The sequence below is a fragment of the Vombatus ursinus genome, unplaced genomic scaffold, assembly GCF_900497805.2.
Source record: "Vombatus ursinus unplaced genomic scaffold, bare-nosed wombat genome assembly UNPS02014786.1, whole genome shotgun sequence".
Classification (NCBI taxonomy): Eukaryota; Metazoa; Chordata; class Mammalia; order Diprotodontia; family Vombatidae; genus Vombatus; species Vombatus ursinus.
The window spans coordinates 31494222-31517481 of record NW_020954564.1 but is presented as its reverse complement, the minus strand read 5'-3'; the positions used below and the strand labels follow the sequence as shown (position 1 = coordinate 31517481).

Below are 23260 nucleotides of genomic sequence, written 5' to 3'. Positions count from 1 at the left end.
ATGTGGCCGTTGCTTGGGTTCCTGTGGGGCTGTAGTCTGCTGAGTTGTGTCCAGGGAAATGGAGACTTGGGAATCTTATGCACCATCAGTGAACAGGAGATTCAGAAGGGTGAGTGATGACTCAGTGTTTCCTATCTGGGTCCTAGGAGATAAGTGGAGACTGTAGAGATGAAACATAATGCTTCCCAGCTTCTCCAGACCCCAGGTCAAGGCTGGGGTGTCCCATATTTTCTCTGAGTCTCTTTAGTCCCTTGCATCTACAGAAGGAAGATAAGGATTCATGAGAGAACTGGATAAGGATTGACTGAAAGACCCAATTGGGGATACTTTGGAGAAGAACTGGAGATATTTACCCTGGGGTAGAGAAGACTTGGTTGAGGGTGATGGGTAGGGATAGTCATAAAGGCTGTCTTCAAATATTTGAAGGTCTATTATTTAAAAGAAGGATTGGAGTTATTCTGTTTGGGTACCAGAGTACAGAGCTAGGAACAATGAAGAGAAGAAGAGAGAGAGAGTTTGGTTTGAACTATTTGGTGACAGCTTGGCCATTAGAGCTATCCAGAAGTAGAAATAGGCTGCCTTAGGAGGTAATAGGAGTCTGTCACTGTAGGTCTTCAGTTGGAAACTGGGTACTCGCTGGTTGGAGATGCTATCGAGGAGATCATAGATTTAGAGCTAGAAGAAAGGTCATCTTTATCTTCAGAGGTCATCTAAATATGACATTAGGTCAGGCATAGTCTAGACTTGATAGCCCCTGAATTTCCTTCCAGCTCTGAGATTTTGTGATTTTGTGAACCACCAGGGCTAGTTACCAGGACACCAGACTCCTGGGCTCTGGAAGTTCATCTCCTCTTGCTCTCTTTTCTGTCACCTGGGAAAGGATCCTCAGGGTGCAGTGGAAAGAAGGCTAGGTTGGAGAAACATAGAGGATCCAGGTTCACCTCTTGGCTCTGCTAGTCACTACCTGTGTGATCATGGGCAAGTCACTTAACCTCTCTGTGCCTCAGTTTTCTGATATATAAGATGAGTGAGTTGGATTAGATGATGATGATGATGTTGATAACATTTATATAGCACTTTAAGGTTTGTAAAACTTTTTATAAATGTTACCTCATTTTATCCTCATGACAATCCCAGGAGGTACTATAATTATCCCCATTTCACAGATGAGGAAATTGAGAAAGACAGAGGTTAAGTGATTTACCCAGGATCACATAGCTAGTATCAGGCTGGATTTGAATTCAGGTCTTTCTTACTCCAGTTCCAGCATTCTATCCACTTTGTCACCTGACTGCCTCTAGATGACCTTTGAGGATCCTTTTAGCTCTAAACTTATGTTCTTATGGCTCATTGCTCTTACCTTCCCTACTCCTCACAGGATTGGACAGAATTGGACATTTTATCCAATTTTCTAGCCAATCTTCTTTCAACTTTTTCAAAACCCTTTCAGCAAAAGGTCATAAAGAGTTCTCAAAGGTCATCAACCTTAGAAGGGGAGGAATGAGCTTGGGAGCCTGGCCTTCAGGGTCTACTTCTTCCTCGCTGTCCAAAACTTCGCATAGCTGGAAAAAACCTGATAAAATCATTCCTGATAAAGGGTGCTTGATTGATTCTTTCTTAGTAGGTCCATTTCCCCAAAGGAGGATTTATTCACTTTCACCCAGAGGAATGAGGGGGAGGTCAGAGAATCATGAGGTCATAGATTTAGTTCTGGAAGGATTCATGCAATGCAACGGCAGGTAGGTGAAAGAGAGGCAGGTTTTTGATTGAGATGGGAGGCTGGGGTTTGTCTCTTCCCGGATCTCCTTTCCTAGGTGGAAACCTTTGCCAAAGAATAATCAACTAACCAATCACTCAGCACTTATTAAGTGTCAGGTATTGTGCTAGGCACTGAGGATGCAGTGACAAATATGCAATAGTTCCTGCCCTCAAAGAGCTTACATTCTAAGGGAGGAGACAACATATATGCAAGATCATGGGATTGTGGGATCCAAGTGCTCGAGTTGGAAGGGGCCTAGAAGACTATCTAGTCCGGTCTTCTCACTGAGGGAATGGAGGCCCAGAGAAGTTAAGGGAGTGACAGAAGCAGGGCTTGCACCCATATCTTCTGACTCCAGAGGCACTGCTATTTTCCCTCTTTCCATTGACCCTAGATATATGCGCCCTACACTTCTAAATTCTCAAAGTGTTTTTGCATCTCTTATCACATTTATTTCTCATAGTCATCCAGTGGGTTTGACAGAGCAAGTGGTATTATCTCCATTTTACAGACTAGGAAACTGAAGCCTTGGGAAGGAAGTTATTTCCTTAAGGAGACCCAGTGAGTTTGAGGGAGGGTCAGATAAAGACCTGTTTAACCTCAGGTGACAGGAGGTGTGGGGCACTCTTCTCTACCTTTGCTTGGAGTTCCTTGGTGATCTCTTGTCTCAGGACCCTCCTTCAGGCTACCTCTTGGTCCTTGACCTCCTCCCTCTCTCCTCCAACCCCTTTTCTCTTTTTCAGCATGGAGGGACAAGATTATTGGAGGTGGAATTCTGGAAAAGCAGCTGAAATTGGTGCAGCTGCCCAACCTGGGATATGGGGGTGGCCTCTTTGGCTCTCTCTTGTCTGTTACCAAGTGAGTAACATAAACTAAGGGAGGTCATTAGCTTCTTCCCCATTCCCATTTCTAGACCTTGGTTCACACCTTTCCTAGTCCCTGGAAATTTCTCTCTCTTTCCTCCCTTCCAGATACCATCCACCCTTCATGGCCCAGCTCAACTTGTCTTGTCTGACAACTGTCTTAGATGCCTTCTTTTACTGCCTGGCCCAGGGGTGGGGAACCTGCGGCCTTGAGGCTACATGTGGCCTTCTAGGTCCTCAAGTGTGACCCTTTGACGGAATCTAAACTTCACAGATAAAATCCCCTTAATAAAAGGATTTGTTCTGTAAAACTTGGGCTCAGTCAAAAGGCAGCACTCAAGGACCTAGAAGGCCACATGTGGCCTTGAGGCCGCAGGTTCCCCACCCCTGGTCTGGCCAATAGTGAGCTCTAGCCCCTCATAGACCACTTAGAGCCTGGAGTTCACAGTCTCACACCTAGTCCCCTGTGATCTTGTACTTTGTCATCATCCCACTCCTGCTAGCCTTGCCTCTCCAGTGAGCCTGGGAACAATAGGTCCTAAAACCTGGGACTATGTCTTTCCCTTAGGCTTTCCTATTGCGGGCAGGAGAGAGGATTTGGGGGAGGGTGTTGGTACCTTCTGAATGTGCGTAGGTTGCTCTGTCTGGCCCTTCTCCTCCATCTCATCCCAGGATTCAAATTTTTAACCTGCAGCCTGAGAATTTTCTCCATTCAGTTCTTTGAGATCTCAGTCAAGCTCCACCCCAATCTGGGGAGCCAGCTCATTATCCTTCTCAAGCTCAATGTAGATGGCAACTGTTAAGCAGAGCCCTGGGCTGGGTAATTGCTCCCTGGGGAGATGGAGGAGGGGAAGGAACCTACTTCAGGTGGAAGGTTTCTAGAGATCCCTAGGGAGTAGGATGGGTTGATGGCCCTGCCCAGTCAATGGGACCACTAGGCTCCTTCATTAGACACTATGATCTCCTTCTTAGGGACTTCAAAGGTCTGAGCAGAAATAGTCAACATAAGAGTCAGGCCTGATGATATCTAGTATCCTTGAATTATTTAGTTTGTAGCAGAGTTATAGAATCATAGAATCTTGGGGCACAGAATGTCAGAGTGAGAAGGGACCACAGAACATAGAAAATTAGAATATAGACTTTAGAACTAGAAGGGATCATGGGAGTCAATCTAGCTTTTTTTAAGGCCAATCTTGTAACAAGGAAGAAAAAGGAGAGAAAAAATAGTTTAGCAGAACTAACCCATGCATCAATCATCCCAGTCTGTCAGGATGTGCAGTGTTCTACACAGGCAGTTCCTTACCTCTGTAAAGAAGGGAAGGAGATACTTGTTGATTGAATAATCAAAAACAGTCTGTGCATTTCACACATAGCTCCCTTTCCACAGCTTGCTCAATCTTCTCTCCGGGTTGATCAACATCTCTGTGGACCTGCGTCTGACTGTGGACATCTGCCTAGGCACTTTTTCAAAAGAGACAATACAGTTTGTCCCTAACAACTGTTCCACGACTGTGGGTACCATTAATGTCAACCTCCTATCAGGGTAAGGGCTTTGTCATCCTGTGGGGCTGCTCACTGTCCGTTGGGTAGAAGTCCTGGCATCTGTTGAGTGAATTGAGGAACAGTCTTTATTTCAGTCATACTCTGCAGGCAATTTTTGGCTAAATTGCATTCTTCCTAGAGTTTATATGAAAAATTGGGATAGAAGCCTGCCTGTGACCTTCTTGGCACTAAGGGCTACCTATTGGGTCCAGTGGTTTAACTTAACATACATCTATTATGGGGATGAAATGTTTCATCTTTTCTTTGAAGGGAATGTCTTTGAGACATGTCTCTGGGAATGAGGATGAACTTCCTCATTTGTGAGGAAGCCATTTACACTCTTGCCCAGTCTTTCTCCGGACTAAGGAAATGGATTCAATAGGCTCATAGGAACCTTAGTGATCATTCAGTACAGGTTCCTTATTTTTCAAAGAAGAAAATGGAGATCTGCTTGTTTACTGGGAAGGGACTTGCCCAAGGTCATGTGGGTAGAAAATAGTAGAGGCAGGGTTCAAACAAGTCCTCAGGTTGCAAATCTAAGCCTTTTTCTCTTATATTATGTTCTTTGAAGTAGCTTATTAGGATTTTTTTTTTGTTCTTAGTCCATGAATGTGAAAGAATAAGCACTGGATGAGTAAGGGGACTTGAGTTTTAGTTCTGAGTCTATTCCTTGCTACCTCTGTGATACTGGGCAAGTCATTTCCTGTTATTGGGTCCTAGCTTTCTCATCTGTAAAATGAGGAAAGTGGGCAAAATGACCTCTAAAGGCCATGTGATTTCTTACCATGCACCTCACTGCCAATGGTAAATTTCCTGATTGCTCTGACTATACAGCTCCATGACCATTTTTATGTTCAGTCATTTTTGGTCATGTCTGACTTGTGACCCTATTTGGGGCAAAGATACTGGAGTGGTTTGCCATTTCCTTCTCCAGCTCATTTGACAGATGAAAATGAGGCAAACAGGGTTGTAACTTGCCCAGGGTGACATAGCTAGCAAGTGTCTGAAGACAGATTTGAACTCAGGAAGGTATTTTCCTGACTCCAAGCTTGGAGCTCTATCCACTGCTCCACCTAGCTGCCCTTTCATGACAATATGTACATGTATATATGTATATATATATGTACATATGTATATGTATATATTTATTGTGTGTGGAAAAACAGAAAGAGAGAGAGAGAGAGAGAGAGAGAGAGAGAGAGAGAGAGAGAGAGAGAGAGAGAGAGAGAGAGAGAGAGAATAAGTTAGTTTCCCTAGGAGCAATGTGTCATCTCTTCTTGGACCCTGCTCTGTGAGCCTGGGTCTCCCACACTCTGCTCATACCTTGGTAGGGCAATCTGTCTAGTTCTTCTGTAATCTTGTTTCTCCTCCTTTTTTTTTTTCAGCCTGCTCCCTATCCAAGCTCAAGTGTTAATTGGGAATAGCCTAAGGGGGATGCTACCATGCTTGGTAAGACTGCTTCAGGAGTCCTGCTTTCCTTTTCTCATTGCTTTTCCCTCTCCCCTTCCTGCTGGCCAGTGACTCTATGATCCCTGGAGAACTTGGCTATCAATAATAATAATAGCAGTTGACATATCTAGAGCAATAGCATTTACAGAGCACCTTATACTCAGCTTATTTTCAAGTCAATTCAATTCAATAATTCAATGAACGTTTATTAAGTGCCTACTATGTGCCAGACACTGTGCCAAGTGCTGAGGATACAATAAAAGGCAAAAGACAGTCCCTGCTCTCAAGGAGCTTACAATCTAATGGGGGAGACAATATGCAAATAAATATATAAAAAACAAGCTACATATAAGATAAATAGGAAATAATTAACAGAAGGAAGGCACTGGAATTAAGAGGGATTGCGGAAGGCTTCCTGTAGGAGGTGGGATTTTAGTTGGGACTTGGAAGAAGTCAGGGAGGTCAGTAGTTGGAGTGTAGGAGGGAGAGCATAACAGGAAGGGAGGCCATCCAGGAAGAATGACTGGAGTCAAGAGATGAAGTATCTTGTCAGCAAGCACTTATTTAGTGCTTACTGTGTACAAGGGACTATGCTTATTTTGATCCTCACAATGGCCTTAGGAAGTAGGAAATGAAAATATTTTTGCCCTCATTTTAGAATGAAAGAAACTGAGGCTCTGAGAAGTTAAATCAATTGATCAAGGTTGTACAGCTAGTAAGTGTTGGATCTGAGACTAAAACCCAGGTCTTTTGATTCCAAAATAAGGGCTGTTTCCATTAGAGTGGCACCATTGCTACCTCCCTAAAATTAGTTTGGTACCCTTAGGTTCACAATCAAATATGTAGCTCCCTAGAAATGCTGAATAATTTCCCCAGGGTCAACAGCAAAATGGTACCAGATTAGCTGGGCTCAGTTTTCTCCAGCCCTAGATTCTCAGTCAGTGGCTCCCTCTTGTGGCTGTGTTGACTCTGGTTGGCACAGTGCAAGGTTTGAAGAAAAATCCTCAGAGCCAAGTGTCTTACATTTTCTTAATAATAGCTCACATTTCAATAGTGCTTTAATATTAAAAAAGACCTTTTTTTTTTAACAATAATCCCATGAGGTATCTAGTGTAAGTATTGTCACCCTCATTTTATAGATAAAGAAACAAGCCCAACAGGGAGAAGTTATTACAGTGACTTGCTGTATCTCCTACCTCCCAGACCAGCATTATTTTTTCCATATGATGAAACCACCATCTAGCACAGATCTACACATTCTTTTACATTCTTTTAAAAATTTTATTTATTTATTTATTTGTTTTTAGTTTTCAACATACATTTCTACAATATTTTGAGTTCTAAATTTTCTCCCCCTTCCTCCTTTCCCCCTTCCCCAATATGGTGTGCAATCTGATATAGGCTATACATGTACAATCATATTAAATGTATTTCCATGTTAGTCATGTCGTAAAGAAGAATTAGAGTCAAAGGGAGAAATCACGAGAAAGAAGAAACAATTAAAAAGAGAGAAAACGGTATGCTTCGATCTGCCTTCAGATTCCATGTTCTTTCTCTGGATGTGGACAGCATTTTCCATCATGAGTCTTTTAGAGTTGTCTTAGATCCTTGTATTGTTGAGACCCACACATTCTTACCATAGTGTTACTGGCTGTGTGATTACCCACTCATTGAGCAGTTATTTGTGCTAGGTTTGGGGGTAAGTAGGGCGAGGGGCAATCTCTAATCACCACCTTTATCCATAAGAGCTAGCATAGCCAAGGACCCAGAATTAGCCATGGGTTGAGCCCCAGAGGCCCATCTATCCCAGGACTGTGGGAGTTTATTCATTTATTCGTTCATTCACTCACTTATCCATCCATCCTTTCAGTAGTTCATTGCCCCAACACTGTGCTGGGTATTGGCTTAGTTCCTTTATACTTCTTGGCAACCTCTGGGCCTGATGCCCTAAAGAGGCAGTAAACATCAGAACAAAGAGGGCGATTGCTGCAGAGACCCTGGGTTAGAAGAACCAAAAAGTTCTACTTAGTGTAAAACATTCCCTTGAACAGGACAAAATTAGCTTCATTCTTATTTTAATATTAGCTGCCATCAATATTGAGGAGTTTGTTATATTGGCATAATTTTAAACATTGTAAGGTGTTTAATGGTGTAATTTTAAACAACAATAGTTTAATACATTGGAGGGACCCCTGATGGCTGTGTTGTCTCGGGGCCTGCCCATCTTTTTTCAATCTGCCTCCTGCATAGATCTTTAGACTTGTCCAAAGTAAGGTGTCCTAATCTGGTGGTAGCCGAGACCAATGACTGTCCCCTCTCTGGCCCTGTATTCCTCCAGATTTGTCCTGTGGCGAAGGAGGCCCTGGTGCAGACCACCGTCCAGATGTTCAACTCCATCAGTTGTGAGTTGCTGGCTTCCCCTCTGACCCTGTCTTGTATTTCTCCAGTCCAAAGCTTCTGGGCTTCAGATCAACTTCTGCTTGCTCTGTGATGCTAGTGGGGCCAATATTTGGGCCTCCTTATTTAGAACACCACAGATTTCCTTTTCTCCCTCCTCCCCTCCTCTACGCCTCTCTTCTCCTTTTCTCTTCCCTTCCTTCCTTCTGTTCATTCCCTTCTTTTCTCTTTCCCCTTTCCTCCCCTTTTACCTTTCTTCCCTCCCCTGCCTATCTCATCCTTTCTTGAGACTTCTCAGGCAATCTACCAGATTTTCTGAGCTCTGCCTATGCTTGTCCCTCCCCTTCTCAGGCCAGAGGTTTGCTGGAGTAGCTCAGAGAGTGAATCGTTAAACTTTCAGGGTGAGCACTATACTTCTGATGTAGCAAATGCTACAAATATCAATCAGAGCTTGACATATTATTTTGTTGATTGTCTAGGCTTAATAAAATTATTGAAAAATGCCTTAATAATGTAGATTAAATTTAGAAGTGTATTCTATGTACATTATTTTTTTCCCAGAGAGCTGATTATTAAACACTTGCAAGTACACCCCTGTTTACTTGGGGAGTCACAAAGGGCAGGTGTACCATAGGCCTTTAACCAGTCTTGTCTCTCTTCCCCTTCCCCTCCTTCCCACCCTATCTTCTCTCCCTGTGTTCCTATAGCACTGGCTCCCTTAGGCACACTGGGGACAATCCGGTACACACTTGCTGAATCCCCTGCCATTACAAGCCAGACTGTGGATCTTAACATCAATGTGAGTATGGATTTTTGGAGGTTGTGGCAGAAGGGGGATGCTAGGAGCCCTTCTTTCAAGCTTAGCTTTCCTCAGGGCTCTTTACTTCCATGACACAAGGGGCTTTGGGTAACTGGAGGCCCCCCCACCCATATATACTCCAAGCTTGTTGATCTCACAGTCAGGTCCTCCAGATGTTTGTCCTAGGATTGTGGTAGGGGTGTGGAAAGACAGTCTCTCTCATCCATTCTCCCCCTGCCCCCAAGCTTCTGATGATGCTATGCCCAGGAACCTGCAGGAGTCCAGGCAAAATCTCTATGTATGGGAATGCTGTTGCCTATTTCTATTGCTCACTGCAATCATTGTGAACATTGTTGGGTGGCCCTTCCTTGGGGCCATGCCTAGAGGGACTTGGAGGGAAGGTGGTAGAGTCTCAGGTACTGCTGACTCTGTCTGGATATATCTCTTCCTCTTTCTTTGCTCCCTTCAGGTTGCTGTCCGACTGATGGAAGGCAGTTCCGTTAACATACCTGCCAACTCAGCCCAGGTTGCCCTTCCAAAACTGGATGGATACATGGTCTCCTTGAGCATTTGTCAGTACTTCCTATCTGTTATCCTTTCCATTCTAATCAACCTTTCCCCACCTGTGTTCACCTGCAATCAGGAAATGGTGAGCCTGGCACCCTCTCTTGACAGGGATAGCATTTCCAATCCTTCAAATTCTGATTTCAGTCTGGGTTGAAAGCTTTAATTGCTACTCCTGATTCTGCCATCAACCTTCCTTTTAATAAAAATAGAATAGTATTATATCTGGTGGTCTGCCTGCCAGAAAACTCAGCCTTCTGGGGAAAAAAAGCACCACTACTCAAAAGTAAGCATCAAAAGCTTCTGAACTCCTGAAATAGTCACTTCTTTTATTATTATTGTTGTTTTTGTTACTATTTATTATTGTTACTACTATCATTGTAGGAGACGTCCTTACTGAGAGCCTACTTATTCTTACTTTATATATAATTTTTAATAATATTCTATTTCCCCCCAATTACATGTAAAATTTTTTTTAACATTTTTTGAAGTTTTGAATTCCAAATTCTTTCTTCCTCCCTTCCCCTCTCCTTGAGATGGTAAGCAATCTGATATATGTTATACATATGCAATCATGTAAAATAGTTCCATATTAGTCATTTTATAAAAAGAAAACTCAAACTATAAAAAGAAAATGAAAAATAGTGTGCTTTGTCTGTATTTAGACACTATCAGTTCTTTCTCTGGAGATGGATAGCATTTTTCATCTCCAGTCCTCTGTAATTATCTTACATTGTTGAGAATAGCTAAGTCATTCACAGTGGTCCTTCATACAATATTACCATTACTGTGTACTGTTCTTTTAGTTCTGCTCACCTCACTCTGTACTAGTTCATATTAGTCTTTCCAGCTTTTTCTGAAATCTGCCTGTTCATCATTTCTTATAGCACAATAATATTCCATTATAATCATATACCACAATTTGTTCAGCCATTTCCCAATTGATGGGCATCCCTTCAATTTCTAATTCTTAGCCATCACCAAAAAAGCTGCTATAAATATTTTTGTACACGTGGGTCCTTTTCCCTTTTTAAAAAAAAATCTCTTTGGGATACAGACTTCATAAGTGGTATTGCTGGATCAAAGAGTGTGTGCGTGCACACGTGCACACACACACAAACACACACAGAGCTCACATTTCCATGTTACATTACTCACAGAAATCCTATGAGGTTTGTAGTTCATGTATTATCATCTCTGCTTTACCACTAAGGAAACTGAGACTAAAGCATTGTGTCTTGCCAATGGTCACAGATGGGGCAAGTGTCAGAGCCAGGATTTAAACTTTGGTAGGTCTGCCAACCTTATTCTCACATTGGTTCCATCTTGGAACCTCTGGGGTCATTTGCTCTTTCCTTACAAACTGACCTGTAGTCAGTTTGAGTCGTATTGCCATTCTACAGATAAGGAAATAGGTGCATAGAAGGAAAGGAATTTGTCTGTTAGTCTATTAGATCTAGTTAAGTGTTGGGGGCAGGAATGGAACTCACTTCTTCTGACTCCAAATCCAGGGTTGTTTCTCCTACAGCATGTCTCTCTTGTTTCCCTTACACACACACACACACACACCACCCTCGTGCACGTGTGTATATACACATATAAGTATATATGCACCCTTTCATGAATATATGTGTATATATGTTTATACACATAGGATATCCCATTCCTTGAAAATTTCACTATATCAGGTGTGACTGGAACCTCCTTCACCTCCCGTCCACATAGGGCTTTGCAGTTCTGTGAGGGAAGCAAGGTGGACATTAGGGACAAGAATGGAGACTGGACCTCAGGTTTCATTGGCATGGGGAGCTCCTAGTTGGGGAAATTCCCTCTGTGATTGCAGTTTTGCACCTTCTCTGCAAACCATAGGCCTACTGAGTTGCTTGGGAGATTAAGAAGTTAAGTGACTTTCCTAGGGTCATACCACCAGTATGTGTCAAAGACTAGATTTGAACTTGGGTCTTGCTGGCCTGAGTTCCTCAGCCAGCTGAGGATGGCTTTCTATCCCCTATGCCACACTGTTTCTCAGTGGCTGGCCTTTACAGGTGAAGAAACAAGCCCAGAGAAGGAATATGAATTGTCTAAAATGAGACAATGGTTGGTCATCTCTATGGTCCCTTCCAGTTTCGTTTTTCTAGGTATCCATAGAGGTTACATTAGTACCATAGACTTAAGGATGGGAAGGACCACAGGGATCATCTTGGCCATCCCCTTCATTTTAAAGATGAAGAAGCTGAGGTCCAATGAGATCAAAGTCACAAAGGTAGTGAGTAACAGAGCCGAGACTTGAACTCCGGCCCACTGACTCTATATCCAATACTCTTTCCTTTGTAGTTTATGTTCTTCCTTGATCTTTCATTTGGGACTTTTTCTTAAATTTAGCAAAGATGGTCAAGACCCTCCCCAAAGGGCTCAAGTTGGAGTTTTGTAGGTGACTTCTAGGGTGCTGGAGTGGGTGCATGGGAGGTAACCACTGGGAAGGTGGGACCAAAGGAATCTTTATCTCTTCTCATGCCTAAGACAGAAATAAGGGAAGCCTTGAGATATGTCACTAAGAAGTCAGCTCCCTGAGAAGGTATGGGAGGAATTGGGGGATGAGTACTTCCTTCTGGGTTTGGAGGCTCCTGGGCTGGTCACTTTTATTTCTTCTGATGACCAATGAAGGGTCTGGTCTTATAGTTGAGGAGGTATAGGGAGATGGATAATATCAGGGCATCCATGCCTCTCATTTAGTATTATTTCTCCCTTTTATTTTCACAGTTTTCTGAGTGTAACCAGCTAAAGGATGCAATCTTTCCCTCGATTCCATCCTCGGTAAGCACTTTTCTCACTGTTACGGTAATTTGTAGGAAGATGGACCTCAAGAAACTGGGTTATTCACAGGGTTGTGCTGGTAAATATTTAACAACTGGCTCTCCCTCCCAAAAATGTACCCATGACATACTTTTAAGCTTAATCTGCATGATTAACATTTCTCCATCACTTTCTTAAGTTTAGGAAATCAACAAGACAATGAATCAAACCCTGAGTGGTAGTTTGCCAATTTCTGAGGTGTAAATGCTCATATTGAAAATTTAACCATTATGTCTCTTGAGCTGGTAAGGAACTGGTTCCAGTACACCCCTGGTTATTCCATTGCCAAAATGGAACCTGAGTTTTATGTTGCTGAATATCTTTCCCTCATCTTAGGCTGGTGAGCTTTGTTTTGGCACCCATTTCCACGAACCCAGAATCTCTAGGCTCAAACTTGGGCCAACCCTGAGAGGTGCCTATTGGTGTCCTATGATTGGAACTTCTGATCTTGCCTTCCTTTTATCAAAAGCCCTTTGTCTCATCCCTTCAATGTAGTGATCCTAGCAGCTGTCGAGCTGGAAAGGATCTGATTAGTTTGCCCACACTTAAATATCAGACTGATGATGGCTTATAGTTCATCACTCTGAGGGGCTTCAGATGGACTTTCAAATATCTTTCCAGTGTTCTCCATGTCCCTCATCCTCACCGCTCATTGTGAAGCTGGTCCTGTCAGAGCATCCCTTGATTCTGTTGGAGGATGGCAAGGCCATGGTCAAACTGTTTCTCATCATCCAGCTCTTCCTCCAAAAGGCAGATAACACCTTCTTTCCCCTGATGGTGCTGAAGGCGGTAAGGCCAGAACCGTAACAGGCTGGAGAGGCTGGTGGGTCATGGCTGTGCTCACTGAGTGAGGGAGAGGGGGAGGGTGGCATTGTGAAGGTGAGAGGCTAGGACCAAGGTGGTCTGGCAGGTGGGCAGTGATTATTCTCAGGGTGGGGAGGGGAATTTGTCTTCGGTGCCCTTAATTTTACTTTCTCCATCCATATCTTCCTCTACCTTTCCCCAACCCTCCAACACTCCCTCAGCTCTCAATAGAATATAACAAATATATATTAAGTTTCTACTAGTACTGTGCTAGGGTCTGGGGTTGGTACAAAGATTAGTGAAGACTCAGTCCCTGACCTCATGAAGCTTATGGTTTAGTAGGGCAAAGACTCTTTTGTACTACCTTGAATTCTTTATCCAAAATTGCCTTCATGAGAGGAGCTAACAAATTCATCCGCTCTAAGGCATGTGGAACAGACAACAGTTTAGCATGTGGACCCTTCCCAGGTGGATATTTCTATTATAACACGGTTCAAAGGAATGAAAATCTTAATGGTGGCCCAGTGATAGGTTCAGTAGTCAGCCTCATATTGCCAATGAAATTCTGTTGTTTAGGTGGTTTCCTGCTCTGTTTATGAGTAACATCAGTGTTGGTAAGGTGGAGTAGAGGAGGGAGAATAGCTGTTTCCTAGGTAGAGGGGCATATTAGGAACACAAGATTTATCCATGGGTTGTTGTTCGGTCATTTCAGTCCTGTCTGACTCCATGACTCCATTTGGGGTTTTCTTGCCAAAGATACTGAAGTGGTTTGTCATTTCTTTCTCTAGTTCATTTTACAGATGAGGAAACTGAGGAAAATGGGGTTAAGGGACTTGCTCAGGGTCACACAGTTAATAAGTGTCTGAGGTCAGATTGGAACTCAGGACTTCCTGACTCCAGGCCCAGCCTGGAGTCTACCAAATCACTTAGCTGCTCCCTGGGAGCTGATCATTATTGCTCATCCCTTTACTTTGATGTTGCAGGATCTCTTCCTGAAGGCCAACTTTGTGGTTTCTGGATGCAAATTGATGATCTCTCTTTCACTGGAAAGGTACTGGGCACGGGGGCTGGGCTGTCCCCTGGGGGATGATGGTAATTGGAATCTGTCCCTGTCTGTTGAGGGAGGAGGGGATTTTATTGACATTCTACATAGTCCTTCTATCCCAGATTAGTCAGAGTCCAAATAAAAGATGGAAGGAACAAATCTGCTGTCCACTCTACTTGATCCTTCTTTCCCTCTCTTGCCTTAACAGTAATTAATAACGACTCCCATTTTTATGTCACTTTAAGGTTTGTAAAAAACACTTTATTTGTAACCATGCTGTGAGGAAAGTAGGCCAGGCATTATTATCCCCATCCTGCACTGGGGGAAACATCACAGAGAGGTTCTGACTAGTCACCCAGCTGGTAAGGGTCAAACCCACACAGCATTCTCTAGTTTAGCCTCCTCCCTGGGTCTATCTCTGTTGTTTCCTGAGAGACGCCTCCTTCTTTCCACCTTCTAACATCAAGTCCATCATTCCACCTCACACACAAAGGCACTCTCTAGGAGACAAGTCCCCTTTAAGACTCTTCCCAGAGCCCTGAAATAGGTGAAGCCAAGATAGTAGGGGTGGGAATGGTTATGGGTTGTGAGGGTTTGTACTGAAACAAGCTGATTGGTCTCCAGAAGGCAAAGTCTGACAAAAGGATCAATCAGACCTAGGACAGCAGTCAGTCAATCAGTCAACAAGCATTTATTAAGTGCCTACATGTGCCAAGGACTGGGAATACAAAGAAAGGCACAATCATGTTCCTGCTATGTAATAGTGAGACAATATGGAAGAAATTATGTATATACAAGATATACATATCTAGTGAAAATGGGAAGTAATTTCAGAGGGAAGGCAAGAAAACACTGGGGCTGGGGACTGTGGGGTTGGGGAAGGACCAGGAAAGGCCTTCTGCAGAAGGGGTGATTTGAGCTGAGACTTGAAGGAAACCCAGGCAGCCAGGTGAAGGAGACCATTCCAGGCCTGGGAAACAGGGAGTGAAAAAGTCTATAGCATTTGGAGATGGAGCATTGTGTATTAGAAACAGCAAAAAGGCCAGTGTCACCAGTTTGTAGTGGAGTGTATAAAGAAGGATGGAGTAGGGAGAGAAGGAAAGCACTGGGTTGAGAAGAGCTTGCAATGACAAAGAGAGGATTCCACATATATCCTGGAAGTGATAGGGAGACACTAGAGTTTACTAAGTAGCAGAGTGATGTGCTCAGACTTGGGCTCGAGGAAGGTCACTTTGGAGGATGGCCTGGGGTGGAGAGAGACTTGAGGCAGGTAGACCCACCAGTAGCCCATGAGATGATGAGGCCTGTACCAGGGTAGAAGCTATGTGAAAAGAGAGAAGGGGACCTATAGAAGAGATGTTGTGAAGGCAAAAATGACACAACTTGGCAATGGATTGGATATATGGAGAGATGAGTTGAGCATGACACCAAGGTTGTGAGCCTGGGTGCCTGGAGGGATGATGGCATCATCCACGGTAATGGGAAAGTTTAGAAGAGAGGAGAATTTTGGAGAAAAGATAATGAGTTCAGTTTTAGACATGTTGAATTCGAGATGTCTATGGGATGTCCAGTTGGGTATATCGAGTTCCCCCAGTTGGGCAATTGGTGGTTAGATATTAGAGCTCAGAAGAGGTTAGGGCTGGATGAATGTAGCTGAGGAATCATGAACCCACGGGAGCCGAAGAGATCACCAAATAAGATAGTATGGTGGCAGAAGAAAGGAGGGCCCATGAGAGATCCTGGAGGGGGGCTGGCTCTCACCATTAATGGGAATGACCTGGAGGAAGGTCTAATAAAGGAAACCGGAAGTGGTCAGACAGACAGGAGAACCAGGAGAAAGTCGAAGAGGAGTAGACAGGAGAAGAGAGAGTAACCAGGAGAAGACCATGGTCAACAGTGTCAAAGGTTGCAGAGAGATCAAGGATGAGGACTGAGAAAAGGCCATTATATATGGTGGTTAAAAGATTACTGGCAACTTTGACGAGAGCAGTTTTAGAGGAGTGATGCTGCTGGAAGCCAGACTTCAGAAAGTTTAGAAGAGAAGAAGAGGAGAAGAAGCTGAGGCACTGAGTGTAGACAACTTTTTCAAAGAATTTAGCCATAAAAGGGCAGAGACTCTGTAGGACTATGGAGGAAACTTCTGCGAGTTTGTTTTTTTTTTAAGGATATGGAGATGGGTGTATATTTGTAGGCAGCAGGGAAGGAGCCAGTAGAGGGGGTGAGATTAAAGATTAGTGAAAGTGAAAATGGTAGAGAGGATAATCTGTTGGGGAAGATAGTATGGAATGGGATTGCATGTCTAGACAGAGGGGTTTGCTTGGGCAAGGAGAGGGGCCACTTCACTATGGGAGTGAAGATCTGGTGCTTACTCACCACCCTCCATCCTTAGAAAAGATCATGACATACCGGGGAATTTGCCTCCATCATATTTCTGGGCCCCGCCCCCCTAGGCTAAGGGACCCTTCTGAGAAGTTGAGAGCCAGGGACTGCTTGGGGATAGGAAATGGGGAGCCAAGTCAGATTGAGGTTTTTTTATCTGTAATTTTAACATTCTCCTTGGCAGCATCTCCCTCTTCCTGTCATCTTCATCAGTGGGAAGCATTGAAGTAAGTACTTAATTTGGAGAAGTGTGTGTGTGTGTGTGTGTGTGTGTGTGTGTGTGTGTGTGTGTGTAGGGGGTCAGGGAAGAGGATCCAGAGCTTAGATGAGCTCCTGACTTTGTTATCTTTCCCCACCAGATCCTCATGCCTTTGGGTCAAGGTTTAGGGGAGAGGTGGTAGCAGACCTTTTCTCTATGTAGAAGGTGATTGTAGGGAAGACAGTTGAAGTTAGGGCATTTGAGACTGGTAGTCCTTTCCTAGCTTTTCCAGGTCATCTGGAGTAAAGGATCTAAGACCTGGGTAAAAACCCAGACTCATCCTCTGTGCCTGGGGAAGGGCTTCTGGCAGAGTCTCTGCTTCAGGTTACTCTGATCACTTTCCCTTGGGCCTGAGATTTGAGGACAGTGGTTTTCAGAACATGGTCCAGGGACTCTTGAGAGTCCTTGAGACTCTTTCATGGGAGTCTATGAGGTCAAAACTATTTTCATAAAAATACTAAGGATCACATAGTGATCATCAGAGATGATATTTGAACACAGACCCTCTGTCTCCAGAATCAGTGCTGCTTCTATTAGGGTGGGACAGAATTGTGTGCATGTGTGCGTGTGTGTGCATGTGTGTGTGTGTGTGTGCGTGTGTGTGTGTGTGTGTGTGTGTGGTGCGGGAGGGGTGAGAGTTCAGAGGCAAGCTGGAGGCAACCCTAACCAGCTACCCAGATTACTAATTCTTAATTTTTAAATTTTCATTTCTAACATGCTAAATATCCATAGATAAAATGCACATAAACAAAAGCTCTTTGTCGGGGGAGAGGAGTACTGAGATAAACGTTTGAGAACCACTGATCTAAGGGGATATCTCAAGTCATTTGATGTTTTAGGTCTGGGGAGTCAGGATGAGGGCCAGGAAGGAGTAGGGGATAAAGGTGCAGTTCAAAGGATCATCGTTTGAGAGCTTTAAGAGACCTCAAAGGACTTTTAATTCAAAATTTATAATTTTATAGATGAGGAAACCCAGGCCTAAAGAAGTTAGATGACTTGTCCAAGGTCACATAGTGATCATCAGAGGTGGGATTTGAACTTCCGTCCTCTGACCTTGGAATTAATGCTGTATAGGGTGAGACAGGTATGTGTGTGTGTGTGTGTGTGTGTGTGTGTGTGTGTTTTACGTGGGGTAAGAATTCAAGGATGTGCTAGAGCCAGCCCTAATTAGCTCCCCAGAAAACTGATTGTTAAATTTTCAGTGTGAACATTTACATACACCTTAGAAATCAGCAAACCCTACAAATCAGGGCTTGATTTATTAGGTTTTTTTTATTGTCTAGACTTAAGAAATTAATGGAGAAAATGTTGATAATAATGCAGATTAAACTTCAAATTGTGTTCAGCACACCCCTGGGTGGGACCATGAGGTGATGGTAGGGATGAGAGTAAGGTCACTGATGGGGTAGAAGATGGAGGCCATATATAAAGGGTTTAGTATATAGGGGGGAAGACTGTGGGAACCAGGAGTCAGGAATAGCTTTAGGCAAATCTAAAAGACCAGGAGCAGGGGATGTACAAGGGAACTGGGGATGGGAGAGGGTGAAGGGTGGGAGTTAGGATGATAAAGGGAGACAGGAGAAGAAGTAACAGTGAGATAGGAGCATAGGCTACGGATGCAGTGGTAGCCCTGGGTAAGAAAACAGGGGGAAGCTCATAGAGTAGATAGGAAGGGGATTCAAAGGGGCTGAGGTTAACAGTAAGGAGGGAGGAGGGAAGTCAGAGTAAAGCTGAGACATTTTATCCAAGACAACTTACTCCACTTTTCCCTCCCTAGGTATCAGGTCTCAATCCAGTGATCAGCAAGCTCCTGGAAGATCTTTTTGTCCCCAGCGTCAATGGTGCGGGACTTGTTGGCCTTGGTGCCAATTGCAGGAGAATAGGCACATGCTGGCCTCTTCCCTCCCTGCCCATTTAAACTAGGAGCATCATGGCCCAGTAGGCTCCTGGTTCAACTGCTTGGTTTGCTCTGTGGGCCCCATTGTCCTGTTTATCTCTGTGATCTAGTTCCTGTCCTCTCAGTACTACCTCCTGCTCTGTCCTTCTTTCCCCCTCCCCACTCCCCCACTGCCCCTGCCATGACTTCATTGGCCCAGAAATAAGAAGCTGGGGACAAAGGTACAGTTCAAAGGATCATAGATTGAGAGCTTTAAGGGACCTCAGAGGACTTCTAATTCAAAGATCTAATTTTATAGATGAGGAAACCAAGGCCCAATCCAAAGGGCACTTTCCCTTGATCCTCGAGATGATGGCCCTCAAATCTCCCTTGCCATAAGTAGGGAGGATAGATATTGTGCCTAGTCTTAAAGTGATAGTCATAGAACTTCACAGCTAGGAGAGGTCTTAGAACATGGAACACAGAATGTCAGTACTGGAAAGGACCTAGAAGACCATCTGGTCAATCCTCTAATTTTAAAGATGGGAAACTGAGACTGAGATAAGGGTGATTGTTTACCTAAGGTCACCAAAAGAATCAGGATTAGAACTCAGATCTCTTAATTCTTAACCCAGGGTTCATTCCCCTGTACTGTATTTTCTCTGGTGTGCTCAGTTAAGGTTTTAAGGCAAAAAGAAAATCACTGAATTATTCTATCCTTGAGGAAGACTCAGCCTCAGCAGGACTTGGGCTCCAGGCTATTTTTGAGGGAAGGATTGTATCAAACTCTTCATACTCTCTTGTTCTCTCACCTCTGGGACTGATTGTCAAGTGGCCTGGCCAGTTTTGACTGAGCCAGCAGTGAAGCCATCTGGGCTGGGTGGGATGGAGGGAGAGCTGATGGTCATTAGTATCAAACTTGAACGTTGAGGTTAACTGTGGCAGATGCTACTGCAGTGTGAAGAAGGATGCATGACTGTTCTAGGCACCAGGGGTTAGGGGAGAGGATCAGTGACAGAATTCCTGAATTTGAAGTTTCAAATTTAGAAAAATAGAAAGAATATATAGATAATAATGAAAATAGCTAGCGTTATATAGCACTTTAAGGTTTTTTTTTTTTTTTTTTTAGGCAATTGGGGTTAAGTGATTTGCCCAGGGTCACACAGCTAGTAAGTGTCAAGTGTTTGGTCAGAGGCCAGATTTGAACTCAGGTCCTCCTGACTTCAGGGCTGGTACTCTATCCACCACGCCACCTAGCTACCCCGACTTTAAGGTTTTGCAACGCACCTCTGCATATGTTTTCCTCATATGATTCTCACAATAACCCTGGGAAGTAGATACTATTTTTATCCCCATTTTGCAGATGAGGAAACTGGGGTACAAAGAGATCAAGTGACTTATCTGGGTCACATAGCTAGTAAGTGCCTGAAGCAGGATTCAAACTTAGTTCTTCCAGACTCCAAGCTCAGTGTTCTATCTACTGTGGCATTTAACTGCCTCCAGAAAATGGACTGAACATTCAATTAGAAGCATCAATCAGTTAATAAACATTTACAGTGCCCCAGTGTAACGCCATGCTAGAACGAGCCTTAGAAATCATCTGGTCTGACGTTCACCCAGAGAAACAATTCTCAAAGCCTTCTTGACAAGTGAGCTTTCAGTCTTTGCTTGCATATTTTGAATGCTTTTGAGATAGTCTATTAAATTATTGCACAGCTCTCATATTTCTTTCATAGACTGAGTCACATTTAACTTTGATTCTCCCCGCTGGGGGTCAGCAGAATCAATCCAATCCTTTCACGTGATAGTCCATATATTTGAAGACTGATTATGTCCCATTTCTCACCACCCTTCTCAATTATCCTGGGCATAAAAATTGGTAATTGGTAGCAATGAAGAATAATTAGCCAACCTTTGAATCAAGTTCTTGTTTGCACTTCTATTGTGAGAGGGTAATCATGCGTTACATAGTGTTCTGTGCCTTCGCTACATGTGTTAGTAGATGAAAATACTGGCTGACTCTGCATGAAATTCAAACTCGTAACCATATTTGTACAGGCACCAATGGTTCTAATCATGGTAGAATATCTTAGCTGAGTAAACAGATGATTAGCCTTGAGCCTTGAACATTGTTGATAAATGTAGGTTCTAATGAATACGTTTACTAATTGGTCTTCCCAGTTTCAGATATGAGCTGGTGCTGGGTTTCCAGCAAAGCCACAGACAACTCTGTGATGGTTTTTTTTTCTCCATTAGCTATCTTTTCTCTAGCTTACCTAATTATGCTCTATTTATTATTTCCAGGTTGCCTGGTTCCTGGTATCCCTCTGCCTGATGTCATGGGGATCAAGATAGTGGGTTCTGTTGTGAAAATTTTACCGGTAAGTTTTCCTAAATGGGCTCTAGTCATCCCAAGGACATGGTAAATTAGTCATTTAGCCTTGTGTGACTTAGTTTCTCTAGCTGTGAAATAGGGCAATAAAAATCTCTCTCAGTTCTTGCCTCATTTTTTCCCCCCTCTACAACATCCTGATGGTAGGTGATGTTAAGTCCTGAAATAAATCAAAGCCATGAGTTGAGGAATAAATGTCTTTAATGAGATAACAGGATAGCAGGTCCTGTCCCATAAGGGCAGAACACAGTGGCTTTCCTATCATGAGACCCTTGAAAGGTTCTTTACACTTTTAGGAGGGGAGGAAGTAGTATGAGATAGCAAGGCCTGGTCATGATATCCCAGTCACCCTTGGTAATCTGAGTAAGGAAAACTACTTTGTTCTGGCTGTTTTGGTCTCCATGCCACGAATCCCAGTGGAAGGGGAAGAGGACATTAGAAGCTTAGATCCAGGTTGAACTGGGTTCCTTTACAAGGCAAAATCTCAGGGTAAGGACTTAGGGTGGGATTCAGCTCAACCTAATAGACATTACCTTTAGGATAAAAATGTAAGGACACCACTGGAATTTATGACATTGCTAGAGTGATTAAGAGACAGTGTCTGTTAATATTCCATTTTGTATTAACAATTTTCTATCAGTGGTCAAGGTGGTATTATTTCCATTTTACAGGTGGGGAAATAGAATCACATTGCAATGCAGTGACTTGCCCAGAGTCACTTAGCAAGTTAGTGGCAAAACTAGAACCAGAACCTAGATCTCCTGACTCAGCCCAATGAGCTTTCTATGAAACTTGACATTGGCCTCTTTGAGAGTGGTGGTGGTGGTGGTGTGGGGATGGTAGTGATGGAGCTTTGGGATTACTTAGATAAGAGGATCTTAATCTTTTTTTTTTTGTGTCATGGATCCCTTTGGCAGTCTGGTAAAGTTTATGTACCCCTTTTCAGAATAACATTTTTAAGTGCAAATACACACATAAACACAATTATATATAATTACAAAGTAAGTCAAAAGTTAGTGAAAATAAAGATGTAATTTGTTTCACCATCCAAATTCATTGACCCCCCCCCCCCCTTGAAATCTATACCTAAACTCCCTTGGGGCTGAAGAACCTCTCTACCTTAGAAAAAGTCTATTATCCCCATTCTATGGTTGAAGACATTGAGTCTGAGAATTTGAGGGAGTCAGCAAGAACCAGGTCTCATGACTCCCACTTTAGGTCTCCTTCCATCATACCACCCCTAGTATTTTCATTAACAAGAGGATACTTAGTGTATGTAGAACTGAGAAAATGACCTTGATGATTTCTATAGGGCCTGCTGGTGGTGTGTATATGATCTTGAGTCCTGGATAGTGAGAGATCTGCTTGGCTACCTACCTGTCTTCCCTGGGACAAGAGGAGACTAGACAGACAGAAGAAGCAAGGATCACATTGAAAGCGACACTCTGAAGACTGAGACTGTGCAATGAAGGCACGGCCCTGGTGCTGAGCTGGCTGTGGTGCTAGAACCCAGCCTGGGACCCTCTTCAAGCCAGCTTGCCTTCCCAGCTGCTTAACCGAGGCACAAATGACCTCAGCTAGTGAGATTCCTGGTTATGGGACATGGGCCAGGGTGAGGCTTTTCATCTAATAAACAGTTGCAGTCTCCTTAGCCCTCAGGGTAATTCTCTTGTCTTCTATTCAAACTCACTCTTATAATTCTTATTCAGGATCTCCCTGGGAACCTCTTGTTAGGGGAGAGGGTCAGCCTGGGCTCTGTTTTTATTGGGTTCCTAGAATGATTCGCTTTATAATGGGGACTACCACTTTGTTCAGAATGCCATGGTAGAGCTCCATAGGCTGGGGAGCCTGTTTACCAGTTCCCAACACACTTCATTCGACAAGTGATTCTTGGTGTCTATTGTGTGCCCCAGCAATGTTACTGAGAGAGGTAAGAACCACAGAGAGTTGTTCTGATCCATAACTTGCCACTGGATCTAGATGGCTTCAGAGGTCAAAGTGAGGCTGGTGACTTTGCACAACCCTCCTTCACTGAAATCCAATTCTCTTGCATGTCATGGCATCACCTCTCTGATGTCATGGCCCTCTTGGAGAATGAAGGATAAACAGCAGCAGCAAGAACCAGAGAATGTTGGAGCTTGGAATGCAGAATCTCTAAGATGAGGAACCTGAACCCCAGAAGGAAGAGGATTCCTCCACAGTCACTCAAATAGGTCAATGGCTGATTTGGGACTAGACTTCAAGTCCCCTGGCTTCTAGCCCCCAGCTATTTTTCATCC

At 43.6% G+C, this 23260-nt stretch overlaps 1 protein-coding gene across 1 annotated transcript; it reads left to right on the top strand.

Annotated features, from left to right (window-relative positions):
• Positions 1-22317, top strand: LOC114046943 (BPI fold-containing family B member 3-like). The gene is given in 15 exon segments (XM_027867580.1): positions 1-109; positions 2503-2617; positions 3317-3442; positions 4010-4165; positions 5550-5613; positions 7952-8015; positions 8718-8809; positions 9279-9458; positions 12134-12187; positions 12848-13015; positions 14014-14081; positions 16639-16681; positions 18491-18554; positions 20894-20970; positions 22294-22317. Coding segments are annotated over 15 exon segments (1404 nt in total).
• Positions 22318-23260: the final 943 nt, after the last annotated feature.